Consider the following 20,872-nt stretch of genomic DNA (forward strand, 5'->3'; position numbering starts at 1 on the left):
TTTCCCCTCATAGTTATTAATAACCGTGCTAAATTACGCTTCTATACAGGCGTCTGCTTATGAACGCATTTTTGTGTATTGTATTTCATCTTTTACGTCATTAGGCGTTGCACCAGAAGTATATAACCAATATCTTCCGTGAGAAGTATGCTTCTACCTACACCTTTAAAGTTTTTTATATTTATAGCAAATTTAACTACGAAGTGGTAATTAAATGTACCTAGGATTAATTTTAATTTTACTATACATTTTAAACGTTACAAAAAATTACATTAAATTAAAATAAACGGTAAAAAGACAAACAAAATGTTTAAATTAAATATTTATAAGAAATAAGAAATATTTATAAGAAATAAGAAATATTTATAAGAAATAAGAAATATTTTTAACAAATAAGAAATATTTATAAGAAATAAGAAATATTTATAAGAAATAAGAAATATTTATAAGAAATAAGAAATATTTATAAGAAATAAGAAATATTTATAAGAAATAAGAAATATTTATAAGAAATAAGAAATATTTATAAGAAATAAGAAATATTTATAAGAAATAAGAAATATTTATAAGAAATAAGAAATATTTATAAGAAACAAGAAATATTAATAAGAAATAAGAAATATTTATAAGAAATGAGAAATATTTATAAGAAATATTTATAAGAAATAAGAAATATTTATAAGAAATAAGAAATATTTATAAGAAATAAGAAATATTTATAAGAAATGAGAAATATTTATAAGAAATGAGAAATATTTATAAGAAATAAGAAATATTTTAACAAAATACTTTGTTATTTAATATTTTGTTAACTTTAAAGGCCAGCATCATCTGTAAATTGTTAATTGTTCAGAGTCTTAAATTATAAGTATAAAACCACTTCAGCATTCAAAATAACGGAATGTTTGCCTTTCAACCTAGCCCCAGATATTTGCTAATTTGCTCCATCAAAATGGCAAAAAAGTCGTCGACTTTAGGGTAATTATCGTGAACCACTATTATTTTCTTGTCAGGCGCGGATTTAATCCTATAAATCAAAAGCGTTTATTAAACCCACGAAATATTGGGCGTTTCACAATAATTAGTTAGTTTTCCGAATCGGTATTTTATTTTGTCGTCATGAAAGTCAATAAACGAACGGTGGAATAGATGGCAATCCTCTCCGTTTCGCTTCATTGGCGCCCAAATCCAAAAAAGGTACAATCAAGCAGGGCTTAATGGACCTTCTGTCTTTCACCTTTCACACCGCTCGACATGTACTCGCGCTCTCTCACCCTGTTGCCCATTAGCATTTTTTTATTTTTTCTTTAGAATTCTATTGTTTTTCGGAGTTCTCTCGGCACGCGAAAAAGTCTTCAGATGTCGCACCAACATTGAATTATCCTACTCTGCCTTCCAGTTGTATTCGTATAAAATAAAGTTAATATTGAGACAGAATTGTGTTAGAGTAAAAAGGTCTTCGTTTGAAATGGAAATCGTTTGAAGGGGACTTTCCTTCTGGTTCCCGATTAAATGGATTTTTGCATTAGCGCACGTGGATTTTTCCCTCGATTTGCATATTGACTGTTTGACAACGAAAAGCTTTTTTGTCCGGGGTCGGGTTTGTGTGTACACGGTTTTTGTCTCTTTGTAAGTTTGCCGAAGAAACCTTCAGTGACATTCGGTTAACGGATTCACGATACGTTTATACAAGTTGTTCAGGCAAAGATGTATGACCAAAAACTCGAAAATTTGAAGATGAATTAATTTTGAATGAAAACGTAGGTCAGTTCATCCTGCTTTTAATAGTTCAATAGTCATATTGAAATCAATCAAATTTAATCGTTATTTAATAGTTGTTATTCTTATTTAATAGTTGTTATTCTAATTTTATCATCTTATTCGTAATTTTATCATCTTATTCGTAATTTTATCATCTTATTCGTAATTTTATCATCTTATTCGTAATTTTATCATCTTATTCGTAATTTCATCATCTTATTCGTTATTTTATCATCTTATTCGTAATTTAATAATCTTATTCGTAATTTAATAATCTTATTCGTAATTTAATAATCTTATTCGTAATTTAATAATCTTATTCGTATTTTTATCATTTTATTCGTAATTTTATAATCTTATTCCCAATTTAATAATTTTAATTGTAATTTAATAGTTTTAATTTTAATTTAAAAATCTTATTTGTAATCTAATCATTTTAATCGCAATTTAATCATGTTAATCACAATTTATCATTTTAATAGTCATTTAATCTAATACTTTAATTAAATTTTAATATTTTAATCAGGATAAATTCTTTTAAAAGAAGTAATTTTCTAATCAATATTTAATTGTAATTTAATTAAATTGAACCATATTTATCTAATCAGCATTTAATCACAATCTAATCATTTCAGTAACATTCTTATTATCAGGATCGTTTTGAATGTTTTAACCATGATATAACTAAATGATATAACCAAATAAATTTGATTTCGCCGATTGAGAGTTAAATAATAAAGAAAATAATTTTTCGAGCTCGCAAGCACTACTTGTGAACCACAATTATTTTATGCCCTGACTAACGCTAGATTTATCCAAAAAGTTCGAAATATAAGCAAGATATCAATTGGTATAGCTTTCTTTGCAGTACAGATTTTGTTGTTATTCTGTAACAGACTTTATAAAAAACGTTAATAAAACATTTATGTGTAGATAGACACTATATCAAAGTGTAGTATCGTTTCGTATCAATTAAGTAGATGAATTCCCCTATATATTTAAATTTATTACTAAGCTTCTTCTATTGATTAATATTAAAGTGTAGTATCTATATTAGCATCAAGAAAACCAATGATTTTATTTGGCTAAGATCAAAGTGTAGTTTTTTCCGCATCAATTGTTAAACATATCAGCTAGGCTAATCACCCAAGGCACGACCTTAAGCCTAAGTCATCAAGCGACCTTCGAAAGGAATTACTGAACATTCGGCAGTTTAGTAGCTTTCTCGCGTTTGGCGTTAGGTGGCTCTCTGTAACTGAAAAAGGCTAATTACTAGAAGAATCAGCTATAGCAACAAACACAACACCCCACAAAAGAGAACGCAACCCGTCAAAAGTCGTGAATTTTCTTGCGTACATTTTTCATTGGCTAGACGTTTTAGCGCCTGCTGCCGTCGGAAGGGGAAAATTCGGAAATTGTCTTCCCCCCGCCCGTAAAACGTTCATCGTAAAGGCTCGTGACGCTCGTCCAATGAAATTCGTACACAAACCTTCGTTAGCGTGTTTAAAGGCTAGCTGCGTTCTCCTTGTGTTTGTTGCTCCTAGGTGCCACAAACTGGGATCGAACTCCTCCACCCCACCTCACCACATACAGCAAGAAAATTTAATATATTTATATACGATGTATTCAACTAAACCCATAATATAATTAAAATTTTCAATCGTGATACTTTAACGAATTTCTGTGAAGCGAAAGTGAAACGTACGTTATGTAAAAAAAAACCCCTATTAACCAAGAACTATTTAGTTATCGTCCGGGTTTTGGCGTCGAAGCTGCGACGATAAAATTGTAGCTATCGAATTTCAAGAAACCAGGCGGATGCGTTACTTCCCTCTCGCTTGTAAATAATTCCTCTTTCTACTCGAACCGGAATTTCGTTATTTCCGAGGAATTCGACGCAGTTTCCCGAAAGTACCTCGCGAAGATAATTCGCAATTTATTGACACTTCCATAATGGAATCGGCAACTTTTGTTCGAAAACTGGCTGGGAGCCTCGTAAATAAGATCAACACCGTGTAGGACTGAAATAAAATTCTCTTCAACCTCCCGGAAAAAAAATTTAATATTTTTCCGTGACTCTCCCTTTAAGGGGTTTAAAAAATCTAAATGACCAATTATTTTTGTTAGTAACGGGGGCTCGGGGTTATGGGGCCCAAATGTGACCGTCCTTGGATGGGCTCCCGTTTCTAACATATTTAAAGGGATTCCCGCGTCTCGATTTTTTTTAACTTGGGAAAGTTTTCGCTTTGAACTTTCGGATAGGGTGTAGCTATGGGGATGTTACGCTTATAAGGCAAAGAAGGTTCTTTGATGGGGACTTTTTGCCGCGTGTGTACGGTTATACCGTTGAATTGTGGACCAAATATCCTTAAACGTACTTAAATATATGGCTACATAAATTAAAATGTCTATGCGAATATAAAGATTACAAAATCAAAAGGGCTTTCACAATATAGGTGTATCAAAATCAATAAGTCTCATGATATTTAAGGACCATAAAATCAAAATGTCGCCTGTAATGTAAGAATCCATAAATTTAAAAGGTCTCTGAAAATGTAAAGAAACTAAATTATCCATAAAACAAAATCTTTCTTGAAATATAAGTATTACAAAATTAAAAAAAATAAGATTCCCGAAATCCAAAGTTAAGGATTACAAAATGAAAAGGACTGCTGAAAGGTTAAGTATTACAACATCAAAAGGGCTCATGAAAGGTAAGGATTACAAAATTAAAAGGTCTCCTGAAAGGCAAGGTTTACAAAATCAAAAGGTCTCATGAAACGTAAGGGTTACAAAAACAAAAGGTCTCATGAATTATAAGGATTACAAAATCAAAAGGTCTCCTGAAAGGTAAGGATTACAAAATCAAAAAGTCTCCTGATAGGTAAGGATTACAAAATCAAAAGGTCTCCTGAAAGGTAAGGATTACAAAATCAAAAGGTCTCCTGAAAGGCAAGGTTAACAAAATCAAAAGGTCTCCCGAAGGTTGAGTATGACAAATCAAAAGGTCTCCTGAAAGACAAGGTTAACAAAATCGAAAGGTCTCCCAAAGGTTAAGGATGACAAATCAAAAGGTCTCCTGAAAGGCAAGGTTAACAAAATCAAAGGTCTCCCAAAGGTTAAGGATGACAAATCAAAAGGTCTCCTGAAAGGCAAGGTTAACAAAACAAAAGGTCTCCCAAAGGTTAAGGATGACAAATCAAAAGGTCTCCTGAAAGACAAGGTTAACAAAATCGAAAGGTCTCCTGAAAGGTTAAATTAAATTTACAAAATCAAAAGGTCTCCTGAAAGGTTAAATTAAATTTACAAAATGAAAAGGTCTCCTGAAAGGTTAAGTTTAAAAAATCAAAAGGTCTGCAGAATATAAGGACGACAAAACCACTATGTCTCCGAAAAAAATTACATCTTCTCCAATTTAAACGATGTTTTTGAAATATAGAACTCATTGTCTCCGCATACCACCATGACATTAAAAACTTAGGCCTTCCAAAAATTTTAAATGTTTCTTGAAATGTGATCCACCCAGAAAGGCCTTTTCTATAATTTCTTACAAATCAGGAGACTTTTAAATCTACGATCCACCTCATTAAACAACGTTTTTAATTAAAACTTATACGCAAAGCTTCGTATGAGAAAGTTAAAAGAACCTAATACGGTACACTATCGTTCGAAAATATCTGGACCAAAATATTTATGGCAAAATATAAAATTCAAAAATGGGACAACGGGAGCCGTACCTTAAAAACTCCCTCTCCCTTGTAACTTATCAGGGCCTCTTATTTTAAAGAAAATCCCCTTCTCCCGCACGCGGGGCTCCATAATACTCTCAAAAGGGGTAGATTTCGGGGGAGGGAAATCGAACTCGTATTTTATCCAGGCGAATCGTTCAGAAGAAGATTTTTTTCCGAGATGAAAAATATCGGAGTAAAAAGCTTTCGCTTTCTCGCGTTTTTGTTATGGATGGCTCCCTCCACCCATTTAAAAGACCCACTTCTGGCGGGGTCCACGCGCGCCTCCCCGAACGCGCCACGTGCCCGATCGCGGCCCCCACGTGCCGACCACGTGCGCCGTAAGCGTGACTTTTGTATTCGAAGACCCTTAAAATATAACCTGCGGAATATCTACGATAAAGTCTTCTTTTTAAGAGATAAAGGAAAATGTTTCAGCTGGAAGACGTTAAATTTCTACAATAGAGACTTTTTTCTACTTTAACAAATTTCGCAATTCCCTGTTCTAATGTAAGGTTTTTCGGCTAAGCGCGGGTTAGTCTATTCACGTATGGCTGGAATATCCAGATTGACTGGAATTGTAATGCAAAGTAGATCGTGGGGGGTTGAACGCACAACCAAATACATTTTTACACTATGTTTGTCAGATCCTGTTTATGGTGGTTTATTAAGGTATCAATCAGTCTGATGATTGAGGGGTAGGCATACGTCGTAGCCCACCATGACTTTATTTCAGGTCACAGATAACTAGCTAAACCCTACACGAAATAATTACGTGACCACCATGGGCATCTTAATGTCAGGGTTGACCGTAGCAACGAACACAGGCCACATCCACGAGCAAGCAACCTTTCTTTCTTAGTTTACCAAATATTTTTCTTTGAATGGGTGTTTAATATATGTGTATCAAATTTAGTGTAAATTCTATGAAACGTTTAGCATATTTTTTAAAGAATTTTAATCTTATTCTCTGTGTTCAAAGTCGAACGATACCATTCTTTTCAACTTTCAACGCCGAATGACGACACTGGGTAATAATAAATAAAAATAATTAAAACGTAGGCTAATACCCAAAGCACCACCTTAGGCCTAAGTCATCAAGCGACCTTTAAAGCTATTAATTCAGGTGGCCAGGTTAAAATACGTAGGAGGGTGGTGGCGCCACTGTTTTTCAACACCCCACGCAGAACGACGCCACTCATTTCATCGTTCAACGCCGAACGACACCACTCAATTTCCAAGCTCAACGCCGAATGACGCCACTCGTTTTCCAAGTTCAACGCCGAACGACGCCACTCGTTTTCCATGTTCAACGCCAAATGACGCCACTCATTTTCCAAGCTCAACGCCGAATGACGCCACTCGTTTTCCATGTTCAACGCCGAATGACGCCACTCGTTTTCCAAGCTCAACGCCGAATGACACCACTCGTTTTCCAAGTTCAACGCCGAACGACGCCACTCGTTTTCCATGTTCAACGCCAAATGACGCCACTTATTTTCCAAGTTCAACGCCGAACGACACCACTCGTTTTCCAAGTTCAACGCCGAACGACGCCACTCGTTTTCCAAGTTCAACGCCGAATGACGCCACTCGTTTTCCAAGTTCAACGCTGAACGACGCCACTCGTTTTCCAAGTTCAACGCCGAACCACGCCACTCGTTTTCCAAGTTCAACGCCGAACGACGCCACTCTTTTCAACGTTCAACACCGAACGCCGCCACTTCTTTTCCAAGTTCAAAACCTCTTATTTGCTGTCGTCTTCTCTTAAGCTTGGAAGAGTAGGAGAGCAGGTCGGGACTAGTGGCGTAGTCCTGTAATCCCAAGCGTCTGGGAGGCAGAACGACCACCGATCCTCCGACGGGTGGTTGGTTGTCATACTTCCGTCCGGGTGTCCTTTCCCTATCCCCAAGTATCACCCCGTTGACGTGGCCGTAACACATCTTATCCCTGATTAATCAGTTGTTTGAGCGGACTATGTGACTAAAGACATTACCGGATCAAGACTAAAAATTATCTAATGGAATTACGTTTAGCGCATTCAAGTGTTGCAACCCAAGACCAACCGTAGTTCAAAAAAGACTCGAAAAAAGAAGACATCGTACTTATCGCTGACCAGTATCTTCCTCGTCCTAATGTCTAGGAGAGAAGACGACGGAACAGACGACGTTGGCAAAGTGAATCTCCTCAAGATAGTGGGAATTAAATTTTCACCCACTAATTATCCAAATCAACATATTATTGGTTTAAAAAATTTAATTACTGATTTCGATTAAAATACTAGTGGATCAAACTACATTAACTAATTCCACGAACGTTTTAATACCGACATCTATCGGCTTTAAGAACAATATTGCATATCATTAAGAGGTTGGTGTGATTTAAGAGGACAGAGACTCCCGTAAGATGTCGTAATAAGTGACGTAGCTATGACGTCCCACAAATCCTGTCGTTTAGGGCTTGACAATACAAGTAGTGAAAATGGTTATATCGCTATAAAGTTCCCGAATATCCCTTCGAAATAGGCCTAATATAAAAAATCTCGATCCTCGCCTAGGCTAGTCAGGGTTTCAAACATAATACGGGAAAACTGCGAGTCGATTTTACGACGAAACCGGTTTGGTTCGAATTTGAAAGAGACGCGTCCGAAGATTTTTGCATAAAAATCGCGAAACCCTCCTCTCGCCATTGAAATCCACTGGACGATCATCTAACATTTCCCCGAACGATGGGCCCACTAGTCCCTTAAAAAGATAAGGGTCCCCGCTGCGGAATGGATCCCACCTGGGTTTCCTATGGCGCACGTGCATCAGAGATTCTCTATCGAAGCGGCCATTTAGAAAACGTACGTCTCTGAAAAAATTCCTTCGACATGCCACGCATAGTACTTTAGTCCTCAAATTCATTCATGAAATTCTTGTTCGCGTAAATTCAGCCAACGGGTTACGCGGAGAGAGAGAAAATGAAGCCCCCTTTTTACAAATTTAAGCCCCTTTGGACCTCGCCTTTGGCTACTATTAGTCGTAGCGAGCCTCCCGGTTGTAAAAAAAGAACTATGATGTAGTGGAATCAATGAGAAAAAAATCAGCTGTAGAGAGCCTCAAGAATGAAAGCGTTGACTGGGTGACGGGGTGCATTCTACCCCTTAACGGAATCCTACCATTAAAGTCGGGGTGGGGGGTAAAGTGTTCGACGAGTACTTAAACTCGATTTTGGGTGATGTTGGCAATGGGTTTAAAGACGGCGTTACTTTTTCGCGAAGTGTTAGGTGGTAAGGATTTGATAGATACGTACAACCAAGGCTTAATTTTAAACTTTAATGCTTTTAATGTAATTTAATTTTAGGTAAAGTAAAAGTACTAAGTTGTCGTCTTGGCGCAATTTCAAATTTATCTTTGTTCGAATATTGAACGGTCTCGGAGGATACACATCGACAAAATGTGTTTTTATTTGCCAAATATTACTGTAGAAATAACCTGACTTTACCTTAAAACTTAATGATTGACTATTACCAAAGTATACTTGTCCAAATTTTGTAGTCGTGTTCTCTATTTCATATCAAAAGTCAATTTGTAGGGCACTCTAAACGTAAACATCGGTCTCAACATTCAATTTGTGTAATTTTTAATAATCACTAAATATATTTATTGTTGAAAAGATAAACGAATTTGGTCTCTTTAGTGCGCTCACAAAATTATATTTAATTAAATTTTTCTTAATTTAACCGGTTTGAATTTTGTATACCTAAAATCGTACCTTACCTGAGAGTAGTCAGCGAAGTAGAACACACCTCCCAAGCCTACTGCCTTTTTTGGGTCCCCTATCAGCTGTGGGGCAAAAACTCCCCAGCTGAAAGAAGCCAACAATAGACGGGCAAAGTCAGGTCCCCCTGACGTAGATTATCGCTATTTCGCATAATGTCCCCTTTTAGAATGGCGGGCATGAGACTTGTTCTTAATGATTAACCAGTAGATGAATGATAAGACAGACCGGTTTCTTTCAGAGAGCAACCTTTTCCTTAGTGAATTTATTTTTTTTTACTCCGGATTTTTTTGGCTCCCCATTTATATTTTTCCCTCGGAGCCCATCAGCCAGCGCCGAAGAAAGGGGTGTATATGTCCATTAAAAATTGACACTGGAGACTTTTGGTACCAGTCAGGGGGACACATTTTGTTAAGACGACAGAAATCAGCTGGGTTTATCTTGACGACTGGGCCGGCGTAGGGCGCCGTTGAATGAAAGGGTGGCGGCTGCTTTCGATGAAAGGGCGCACTGCTTGCACCTTTGCGAGGGCCGTTATTAGTTAAGGTGAAATTCGGTTATTTCGTAATATCACTTTTTTTGGTACGTTGCGCCGATTTTTGTAAAGATTGTAATTGGATTAACGTTTCGGGGATGTTTTTCAGGTCACGCAACCATTTTCGTTTTTGGAGAATGGAAATGATCTACGAATGACTAAAAATGTTCGATTGTTTCAAGACTAAAATGGTTCATTAACGTCGATCTATTTAGTCTTATACGTAATTTTATGCCATTCGAAAATACCTAGCTAGAACAGTCCAAATCTGGAAGTTTAGGACAACAAGACACCATCTACAAGTTTAAAAAAGCAAGACGATGTGCAACTTTAAGACCTAGGCACTTCTCCCGACAAAGTAGTTACATTTTAACTTTGCTTCTGATTGACGAAAGATGGCTCTCCTGTCACAGAACAGATATGCTATGACCCACTCGAAATATTACCAAAGGGGCTAAAATATTTTACGCTTCAACTTTTCCAATGAAACAAAACAATTTTATTAAAACCATTTAAATTATTTAAATATGTGTTCTCACCTTTCTTTTTCTTAATTTCTGGGAATTAAACTTCTCTATAGATGCTAAAAGAAATCAAATTGCATCCCAAATTCGCTATATTGCAACAGTTTGCTTTTTCTGGGTCTTGACTTTTGAAAGCGGAAACCTTACGGTTGCTTAGGCAACGTAATTCGGGTACGAGAGAGCAAAGCGGCCGGAATTGTGGAAATAAAATGCCCGAAATTATCGGAAGAAATTTTCCCGTGCGCGGAATTTTATTGTAACGTAAGCAACGTGAAAACCCTGAAATACAACCTACAAGTTTAAGCCTGTGAGCAAGAATCAAGCAAGTCAAGATAGGTGACATTACCTAATTTTTAATATTTATTTAAACCTTCTTTTTTAGTATATATATTTTTATATTATAAATATATTAATGTTTTTCTTACTTACATGATTTTTTCGCTCACGTAACGAAGATTATTAAAATTGGCTCGCGCAAACAAAATAGTGAAGTGCACGTGACTCGATTTCCAAATCTAAAAACGTCTTGTATCGTCGCACGCCCTTTCAGTAGTTCACAATTTTACTTCATTACTTTATTTCACGCATGAAAAACCTCACGTTAGAAGGGTATGCTTACTTTGTAAATTAACGCCAATTGTGCGAAGCTCAAATGCCACGAATAGCTGATTAAATTAGCTCCAATGCCACAAATAACTGATTGAATTACGATCAAATGCCACGAATAACTAATTGAATTACGATCAAATGCCACGAATAACTGATTGCATTACGATCCAATGCCACGAATAACTAATTGAATTACGATCAAATGCCACGAATAACTGATTGAATTATGATCAAATGCCACGAATAACTGATTGAATTACGATTAAATGCCACGAATAACTAATTGAATTACGATCAAATGACACGAATAACTGATTGCTTAACGATCAAATGCCACGAATAACTGATTGAATTACGATCAAATGCCACGAATAACTAATTGAATTACGATCAAATGCCACGAATAACTAATTGAATTACGATCAAATGCCACGAATAACTAATTGAATGACGATCAAATGCCACGAATAACTGATTGAATTACGATCCAATGCCACGAATAACTAATTGAATTACGATCAAATGCCACGAATAACTAATTGAATTACGATCAAATGCCACGAATAACTGATTGAATAATGATCAAATGCTACGAATAACTGATTGCATTACGATCAAATGCCACCAATAACTGATTGAATTATGATCAAATGCCACGAATAACTGATTGAATTACGATTAAATGCCACGAATAACTAATTGAATTACGGTCAAATGCCACGAATAACTGATTGCTTAACGATCAAATGCCACGAATAACTGATTGAATTACGATCAAATGCCACGAATAACTGATTGAATTACGATCAAATGCCACGAATAACTGATTGCTTAACGATCAAATGCCACGAATAACTGGTTGAATTACGATCAAATGCTACGAATAGCTTATTAAATTCAATGAAATGCCACGAATAGCAGATAAAATTCGTACAAATGTAACGGATACGTTTTAAAATTCTATAATTAACGAGCTCACCGGCTACAAATGCGCGAGTAGATAGGTCGCTTGGAGGAGAACAATATATGTAAAAAACAAGATGGTGGCGTGCGCGGATTTCGAAATATAACCCGCTAAAGTATTCACCAATTTGGTGTTGAAATTCGAACAAAAACAATTGGTGTTTTTATAAATTAACGTGGCCTTCTTGTTTGAATGTAGCTACTACGTCACAACTTTAACTTTACAGACCACGCGTGTCCAAACTATTATATTAAAGCTACGACATCGTGACGTAAGAACAACATAAAAACAAGTTCAGCAAGCGTAGCTGAATTTATAAAAAGACTTATTCTAACATTTTCAAAACCATTCGAATGATTGAAATTTTAACATGTTTAAACAGGAAATGTATGAATTCTGGAATGAATAGGAAGTCTTATCGTGACGTCATTATCGCTTCGTTACATCAGTATAAACAAATGCTTCGTATTGGGTGCTTGCTCGTAACGTCGTAGGTATACGTCATAACTAAGCTTCGCCTTGCAACAGCCGCCATGACATTAATTCACGTCACAGATCACGAAGCAAAACGCCACACGATTCTGCAAAATAATCACGTGCCCTTTATGGACGTCTTAATTTCATAGCCGACCTATCAGCGATACCATGGCAACTAGGAGCAACAAACACAACACCCCACACAAGGAGAGCGCAACCCGTCAAAAGTCGTGGATTTTCTTGTGTACGTTTTTCATTGGCTAGACGCTTTGGCGCCTGCTGCCGTCGGAAGGGGAAAATTCGGAAATTGTCTTCCCACCCGCCCGTAAAACGTTCAGCGTAAAGGCTCGTGACGCTCGTCCAATGAAATTCGTACACAACCCTTCGTTAGCGTGTTTAAAGGCTAGCTGCGTTCTCCTTGTGTTTGTTGCTCCTAGATGGCAACATACACAAGCAAGCAACGAATATAATAATTGTTTCTATAAAATATAATAAATAAAATTTAAGTAAGCAACTTTTTAAATTTGTTTAAATTTGTTTAGGGATTAGCTTTTTTGCCCCTCTTTTCAATATGGACTTTTCTACCTTTTCGCGTGTTTTGCCATTCTTTGCATTGCAGTTCATAGTTGGTCTAACTTTTGCTGTGTTATATGCCGCTTGGTAAAAATTATCGAGCATAGGATTTGCCTGGAACCTTATCTCTTCAGAGTTATATTATAAACTTTTGTCTGTATCTAAGGATTTCCGCTCATTCCAAGAACTTAAACTGTTTGGCTTTGAGATTTTCCGAAACACATAAAATTACGAACCACGGATTTCTTAGTCTTCTCAAATAAAAAGAGGTGCCTAGACGATAAAATTTATTTCGTAAAGTGAACCAAACTCATAGAGGAAAGAATCCCTGTATTTTTATAAACACGGTGTATTTTCAATGTCCAATTCTAATAAAATTTTGGGGTGTTTTCGTGACCTATTATTAACCTCGACGGGTAATTTCCCCACGTAACCGTCCGGGGAATTTTTGACTCCCCGATATAATTTCAAAAAACCCGGAAAATTGGGATTCGATCTAAAACCTTGGAGTCGAGGAAGATAATCGAAAAAAGTCCCTCTTAACTTCCGAGAATATCGGTTGAACCGCGTGTGGTGATCCCCCAGTGCCCAAAATATTCGACGAGCCAGGGACAAAATTTCATCTTTGAAGTTTATAAAGGACTAAAGAGTTCATAGTACGAAGTACTTCGGTTACCCGCTAGTGAGATGAAAGATGTCGACGTCTCCGTGTAGCGGCGACTTCGCTCTCCGGTGAAGTCAACTCCCCGACGTAGGACGGGTTAGATGGGGTTTTCTCGGAATCTGAAATTATTTGGCTCGATTCCCGAATTGACTTTGCTTCTTTGTTGTCAGGGGAGCCGACATTTCGGATTTTAACCGCGGTGGAAAGACCGGCTGAGATGTTACTGTCAAGAGACGCTAGATGGAAAAGTCTGTTGACGACGATTCTGGTTAAAGGCCGTGGTTGTTTACAGATGTGATGTTTGTCACGTGGTTCATTGTTGGGGACTTTGGGAGAGCTTTTTGCAGATAATTAAAGTGTGGCCGTTTTGACTGTAATCCGCGTCAATGGCTGGATGAAGCTTATGTGGTGGTCGTTGATTGCTTGGCGATAAGCGTAAATTATTCGCGTGCCCTGGCAGGTATATTACGTTAGGAGATGATGTCAGAGTGTATCCTAAATACTCTGAAGCAGACTACATTTAACCAGGAGTAAATGTGACGATTTCTACCAACATTTAGTTGATAAACCTATTAAATGAATTATACATAATTGAGAATCTCAATAAATTGATTATCCATGATTGAGAATCTCATTAAATGGATTTTCTTGGATTATGAATCTTATTAAATGGATTTTCTCTGGATTATGAATCTTATTAAATGGATTTTCTCTGTATTATGAATCTTATTAAATGGATTTTCTCTGTATTATGAATCTTATTAAATGGATTTTCTCTGGATTATGAATCTTATTAAATGGATTTTCTCTGGATTATGAATCTTATTAAATGGATTTTCTCTGGATTATGAATCTTATTAAATGGATTTTCTTGGATTATGAATCTCATTAGATGGATTTTCTTGGATTACGAATCTTATTAAATGGATTATCTGATATTTTTTTTAAAATGTTTGTTTTCGTTTGGTGCCTTAATTTTATCGATAGTAATATTTCCTCAGAGGGAATTTTGTTTTCAAATTTCATAAATTTGGTAAGAAAACCAAATATAATCTTTTTAAAATAGTGTTTGGAACTCTAGTTGCTAGACATATTAAAATCTTTGGCTGCGTTACAGAAGACCTGATTTGGAAAGTATTCTATAAGTGAAAAATCATAAAATTGTTAGTTACATTTCACCGAAATTTTTCGTGTATCACATTCCTGTTAATTTTTTTAAATTTGCTCAATTAAATTTTCCCCTTCACTTGTATTTTTTTTAATTTGGTCAATTAAATTTCCCCTTTTACTTTATTTTTTTTTACATTTGCTGAATTAAATTTCCCCTTCACTTAATTTTTATTTAAATTTGCTCAATTAAATTTTCCCCTTCACTTTTTTTTTAAAATTTGCTCAAATAAATTTCACCTTCAAATTATTTTAATTTAAATTTGCTCAATGAAATTTCCCCCTTCACTTAATTTTTTTTAAATTTTCTCAATTAAATTTCCCCTTCCCTTTATTTTTATTTAAATATGCTCATTTAAATTTCCCTCTTCAACTTTTAATTTTTTTTGTAAATTTGCTTAATTAAATTTCCCTCCTTACTTTTATTTTTTTAAAATGCCCTTCTTTACTCAAATTGTTTTAAGAAAACACCCCTCATGAAAAAATTTCGACGAATTATTTTCTAACATAGCTAAAACTTTTAACTTTGAAACGCGAGAGATAATAGGGTGCAACTTCCTTTTAAACTTGGACATCTTGTTCGGCGCGTTTTTGTGTTTGGTGACCGGGAATTCTGGAAAACGGCGTGTCCAATGACTAAACGCTAAAAATCTGCAGGGGACGCCATTCACGGTGATTTTTGAAGAAATCGGGTGTTTTTCCCCGTATTATTTAAGGATAGAAACTAAAATGAAAAAAAACATCCAAAAAAACCAAGAAAATATATTCTCCAAGACGAGTTAAACCACTTTCAATTGGTATATTAATTCGTAATAAAATATCGTTTACTCCAGTTTCCATCGCGGGTCGTATGATGTAACGTAAAAATATGCCCCCAGCTTATCCCAGAGAAATAAAGTAATTCACAACGTCCTTGAAACTCTTTCCTCCTAAAGCGCCGCTAATTTTAATGTTCTACGCTCGACTTAATTACGCAAAGTCCTAAAGTATCGATACCATTTATTTGTTTATTGTTACGGGTATTTTTTTAATTTTATTTTTAATTGAATAAAAATTTCGGTTTCGTTGGCGGGCGTATTTAGGAAGTCAAGGACACAATTTGAGCGGCTTGAAATGGGTTTTTAGGAACTGGGCTAACACCTTGACCGTTTTCTCCCTTTAAAATTCTTACCTTTTTTAAATTTTATATCGATTAAGCGGTTTTTTTGTTGTAAATTATATAGTGTGATATAGGTATTAATGGTTTTAGCATAATTCGTTGTTTTCAAGCGGTCCAAATACAAAAGGGAACCCTTTGACCTCAAGAACGTTTGTGACATCTTAGGTAATTTCACCCTTAAAGCTTTACTCTTTGCGCGCTTTATTAGAGGATTTTAACCGCTAGCAGGCGTTCTCAATGTGAGTAGAATTTGCATTTTAAAATATCGGCCAAGTCGATAGTTTTGGTGTTTTTTGCTGTTATATCATCTAATTAAGATTGGTTGTTTGATTTAGAACGAATATTATGATTGGTTGTTTGATTTAGAACGAATATTATGATTGGTTGTTTGATTTAGAACGAATATTATGATTGGTTGTTTGATTTAGAACGAATATTATGATTGGTTGTTTGATTTAGAACGAATATTATGATTGGTTGTTTGATTTAGAACGAATATTATGATTGGTTGTTTGATTTAGAACGAATATTATGATTGGTTGTTTGATTTAGAACGAATATTATGATTGGTTGTTTGATTTAGAACGAATATTATGATTGGTTGTTGGATTTAGAACGAATATTATGATTGGTTGTTTGATTTAGAACGAATACCCTGATTGGTTGTTTGATTTAGAACTAACATCCTGATTGGTTGTTGGATTTAGAACGAATATCCTAATTGGTTGTTGGATTTAGAACAAATATCCTAATTGGTTGTTTGATTTAGAACGAATACCCTGATTGGTTGTTTGATTTAGAGTAATTACCCTGATTGGTTGTTGGATTTAGAACGAATATCCTAATTGGTTGTTGGATTTAGAACGAATATCCTGATTAGTTATTTGATTTAGAACGAATACTCTGATTAGTTGCTTAATTAAGAGGTCGTTCACAAATATGCTCTGTGGGAATTACTATGAAAACGCCATGATTTAAATAAATCAAATGATTTTTCTTTATAAATGCTTTATCCTAAAAACCCTCACTTCACTGAATTTATATAAAATAATTTCTGTAACAAAGCCATTTCACAAACCAATTTACAGTAATTTAATTTAATTAATTTAATTTTAATTTTGAATTTAAGATTACTGGTACTGTATCTATCAGTTAGACAGGAATAGTGGTGATTAAACGTTTAAAAACGATCAATCAATTTTTAAAAAAATTAAGAAATAAATCTTGATTTTTTATTTTAAAAACATCACGTGTAATCCTATTTCGTTCTGACCCACATATTGTATATAAGTCAAATAATTTGACTTTAGTTTATTAATTTTATAAATGTCTTGAGTCAAACATTCATAAAAGCCAGTTTACTATAACAATAACGTATTTATGTTACTAAGGACGTACACAGAAATAAGAAGTACTATCTTAACAGACAGAAATTTATTTCTAATACCACTAGCTAAGGTAGCCTACGTTAAGATAGTTTATTTCAAAATATAGTAAGTCCATAACTGAACTATTTACAAAATCAACGAGATATAGTTCATTAACTATTTATAATGGTTTGTATAAAACTATAACCGTTAAATGAGTAGGATTTTGATAAAATAATCCAATATTTATCTAGACAACTGGGTTGGCAAGTTTGCCAGATAATCTAATTTTGAGCCTCCCTGGTTCATGGAAAATCAGGCCAAGCTTTCAGCTTATCTATACACAAAAGTAAATAACCACATAAGTAGTATTTTATAGAATGGTCTATTATCTTGACATATTACCTTCGCAACTTGTTTCGTGCAACGTTTGCTGAAACAATAATGTGTTACACTGAAATATAACATCAATGGAGACATTTCTTTCTACTTATAATGATTTTCTAAAACTATTGCATATATAATATTTAATATAATAGGCATTTATTGACATTTTACACTGTTCACAGGGGCTCCGAGAATTCGCAGCGCGGCCATCTTGGATTGTGTCAAGAGTCTTTTAAGATAAGTAACAAAAATGAGTTGGGGGTCCGCCAGAATTAGGTGGGAAATTTAGCCTTCTATAGCAAAAATAATTGATGGATACTTTTACAATATCTTATAAACCTCTGTGGACACGTAAACCCAATACCGCCTTTTGTCTTCACGGCAGAGCAATTTATATCTCCTCCCCTCTTTTCAAAAATGGTTTTAAATAAAAACTTTCGAAGAAACCGAAATAAATGAGTGTTAAAAGAGGATAAAGAAAACGAGGTCCGTCATAAATTAGGAACAGAATGAGAAAATGTATTTCCTCTAGCTCTTTAAACGGTCTACATTTTGAGGCGAATGTTGACGATCGATTCTGTGTCGTCGTCGTTGGTATCAGGCATCTCGAAGCGGGGTTTGTCAGTCGCGGATCAAATCGCCACGGGACACCGTTCGGAATAGAGACATTACTTCCGAAAGACGAATGGCGGCGCATCCCATTACTCACATTCATCGCTGGTAGCCCACTTTGCCGCCAACTCAGCTATTCCGCCCGGATTCTTGGAAAAACGGTAAAGCGTGCTCGGGTTTAGTGTCTGTCTTTTACGGTAATAGTTAGTGTAATAATCATAAAGTTAATAATCCGCTAGGCTAATGCCCAAGGCATCACCCTAGGCCCAAGTCATCGAGTTATTTTCCATGCCATCAATAGGCGCTAGTATAAAGTCGGATATGCTTGCTGAACTTATTAAAATGGGACGGCGAAATAGTACAGTTAAAGCCTATGGATGAATTCATAGGCTCTTTGGTGGGGAAGCTAATGGAAGCATAGTGAAAGGTAGTCTTTCCCATCAAAACAAGAAGGCCATTTTACTTTATAATATCGCCTATTCAACGCGTAGGAGGGTGATGGCAAGCCCTTCATGCCACGAGAGCCAACAGCTCCTTACACTTACTATTATCGTTAACCTCTACAATTTTTTATGGAAAGGTAAATCCGAAGAACTCGTGGTAAAACTCTTTAACCAGTGGGGAGAGTCTTGTAATACAGAGTAGTAAGTCCGCGTTGCATGAAGGGCTTGCCACCTGCCTCCTACTTATAAATAAATTGTAATTAACCAAGACAGTAGGTTGAGAAAGGAGTCTCAAACCCGAAAGCTTGCAGATTTTTAAATTCAAATAAATATCTTATGAAGCATGTAGTATCAGTCGTTTGATTTCATTCAAATTACTATAAATTTGAACCATGGTCAATAATTAGAAGTTTCATTTAAATCAAGGAATACCTCTGCGTATTGTTCCTTACCAGAGTGACTGAGAAAAATCGTATCACCTCGTGTAGGAATCGAATGATTTTTCTCAGTCACTCTGGTATGGAACAATACGCAGAGGTATTCCTTGATTTAAATGAAACTTCTAATTATATTAATTCCTGCGTAATTATAAAAAATGAATTCTCCATGGTCAATAAATTTTACTTATATGAATAAATAATATAGTTCACATATCAGATTATCAGTATTTGCACTCAGATATTATCTGATTAGTTGATATTGGTGAAAATGCAAACCAACTAGTTTCAAATCAGATTGCTAGAAGAACTAAATATGAAAGCACCACGGTGGATAATATTGGAAATATTTCCTCTCAGATATTGCGCAAGTGCCCAAAATAAGCCTAATATTGTTAGCTGAACGTCCAGATTATTTATTATAGAAGATGATGAAATGACGTGATATTAAAATATTTAAAAATTAATATCTTAATCCCAAAGGAAAGTGTTAGGCTTTTCCGTTGCGCGAAATCTTGTTGCGTCTACAAGATAAATTACTGCATCGGGACGGTACGTGAAGGTAAACGTATTAGGCCCCTGTTCCAAACGAAAAGTAATGTTAACTTCAATTTTTTTTTCATCCCAGATGAAATCAGTTTTTGAAAGACGGGAGCCTACGATGTAGATAGGGATTGTAGAGAGAGTCGAACACACGTGCCCGCTGCTAACGGAGGTTTGACGTCAAAGTGACAGGACGATGACCGGATTAAGCGGGGGAGGAGTTGGGAGAACGGTATCAAGCCTCAAACATATTATATCTGGAACAACATTTTTCACCCACTCAGCAGGATCGTCTTTTTACGCGCGCTATTTCGTACTACGTCCTTTTTACGATTTATTGACGTAGCTATAGTTCCATTTCTTTGCCAACTGTGTCTTGATCTAGTGGCTGAGTTTCTTATAAAATAGTTATCTCCTCATTGGTTTCAGGGGTTTTCTCCGGAGCTCTTCGGTTTCCCCCTTCCATAAAAACCTGTTAAGGTTAACGGTAATAGTGAGTGTAGGGAGCTGTTGGCTCGCGCGGCATGAAGGGCTTGCCTCCATCCTCCTACGCATTGTAACCCGGCCACCTGTATTAAGGGCTTTAAAATCGCTTGACGACTTAGGACTTAGGTGGTGCCTTGGGTATTAGCCTAGCTGATTATTATTTAGTTACCAATTCAAAAGTCTGTTCATTTTCCCAAATTTTATTAAAATAAAATATCAACAAGTGTCAGTATATTTTGAGCGACTGAATTCTTCAGATTTGAGATTTTTTAGGCAGATTTTACTGGGAAGTGTGTGGCATTTTCGTTGGACTCACGGGCGCAGTACAATTGCTTGTTTTTTATTTTTAGCAATTGCGTAAATTTCCCGCAATTCGGAATTCCGGAAAGGTTTCTGGAAATGTTTCCGCATTTAATTTTCCCAGTAAATTAACAACCCAAAGATTTTTATACTACGACGAATGAAAATGACAATATTTTTTAAGATTTTAAAGGACAATTTTGTTTTTAAAAAGACCAGATTTTTAATAAAATATAAAAAAATTTAAATTTTGTTTGGAGTATGAAACTTTTTCAAAGTAGCCATTTTATACAAAAGAGCGGCCTGTGTAAAAATCCAGTAGCGCCTCGACCTTCGTACCTTTAAGAATTCAAAAGCTAATATAACCTCTATTT

The 20,872-nt window shown here is 35.5% G+C and overlaps 1 protein-coding gene across 1 annotated transcript; it reads left to right on the plus strand.

The window, feature by feature from the left end:
• The first annotated feature begins 18,186 nt into the window (after nt 1-18,186).
• On the plus strand, nt 18,187-19,852 carry LOC149951520 (uncharacterized). Its single transcript, XM_090169570.1, has 2 exons — nt 18,187-18,450; nt 19,798-19,852. The coding sequence occupies exons 1-2, from the start codon at nt 18,187-18,189 to the stop codon at nt 19,834-19,836; spliced, it is 303 nt and encodes a 100-aa protein (XP_090025696.1). The 3' UTR covers nt 19,837-19,852.
• The last annotated feature ends 1,020 nt before the right edge of the window (nt 19,853-20,872 follow it).

Source organism: Leiobunum rupestre, chromosome 3 (genome assembly GCF_980474605.1).
Source record: "Leiobunum rupestre chromosome 3, qqLeiRupe1.1.hap1, whole genome shotgun sequence".
NCBI lineage: Eukaryota > Metazoa > Arthropoda > Arachnida > Opiliones > Sclerosomatidae > Leiobunum > Leiobunum rupestre.

Excerpts from the sequence above, each read along its gene's own strand:
- LOC149951520 (XM_090169570.1), top strand. The coding sequence starts at position 18,187 with ATGAGAAAATGTATTTCCTCTAGCTCTTTAAACGGTCTACATTTTGAG. Across the intron at positions 18,451-19,797 it reads CCCGGATTCTTGGAAAAACG|ATGAAATCAGTTTTTGAAAG; the intron begins GTAAAGCGTGCT and ends TTTTCATCCCAG.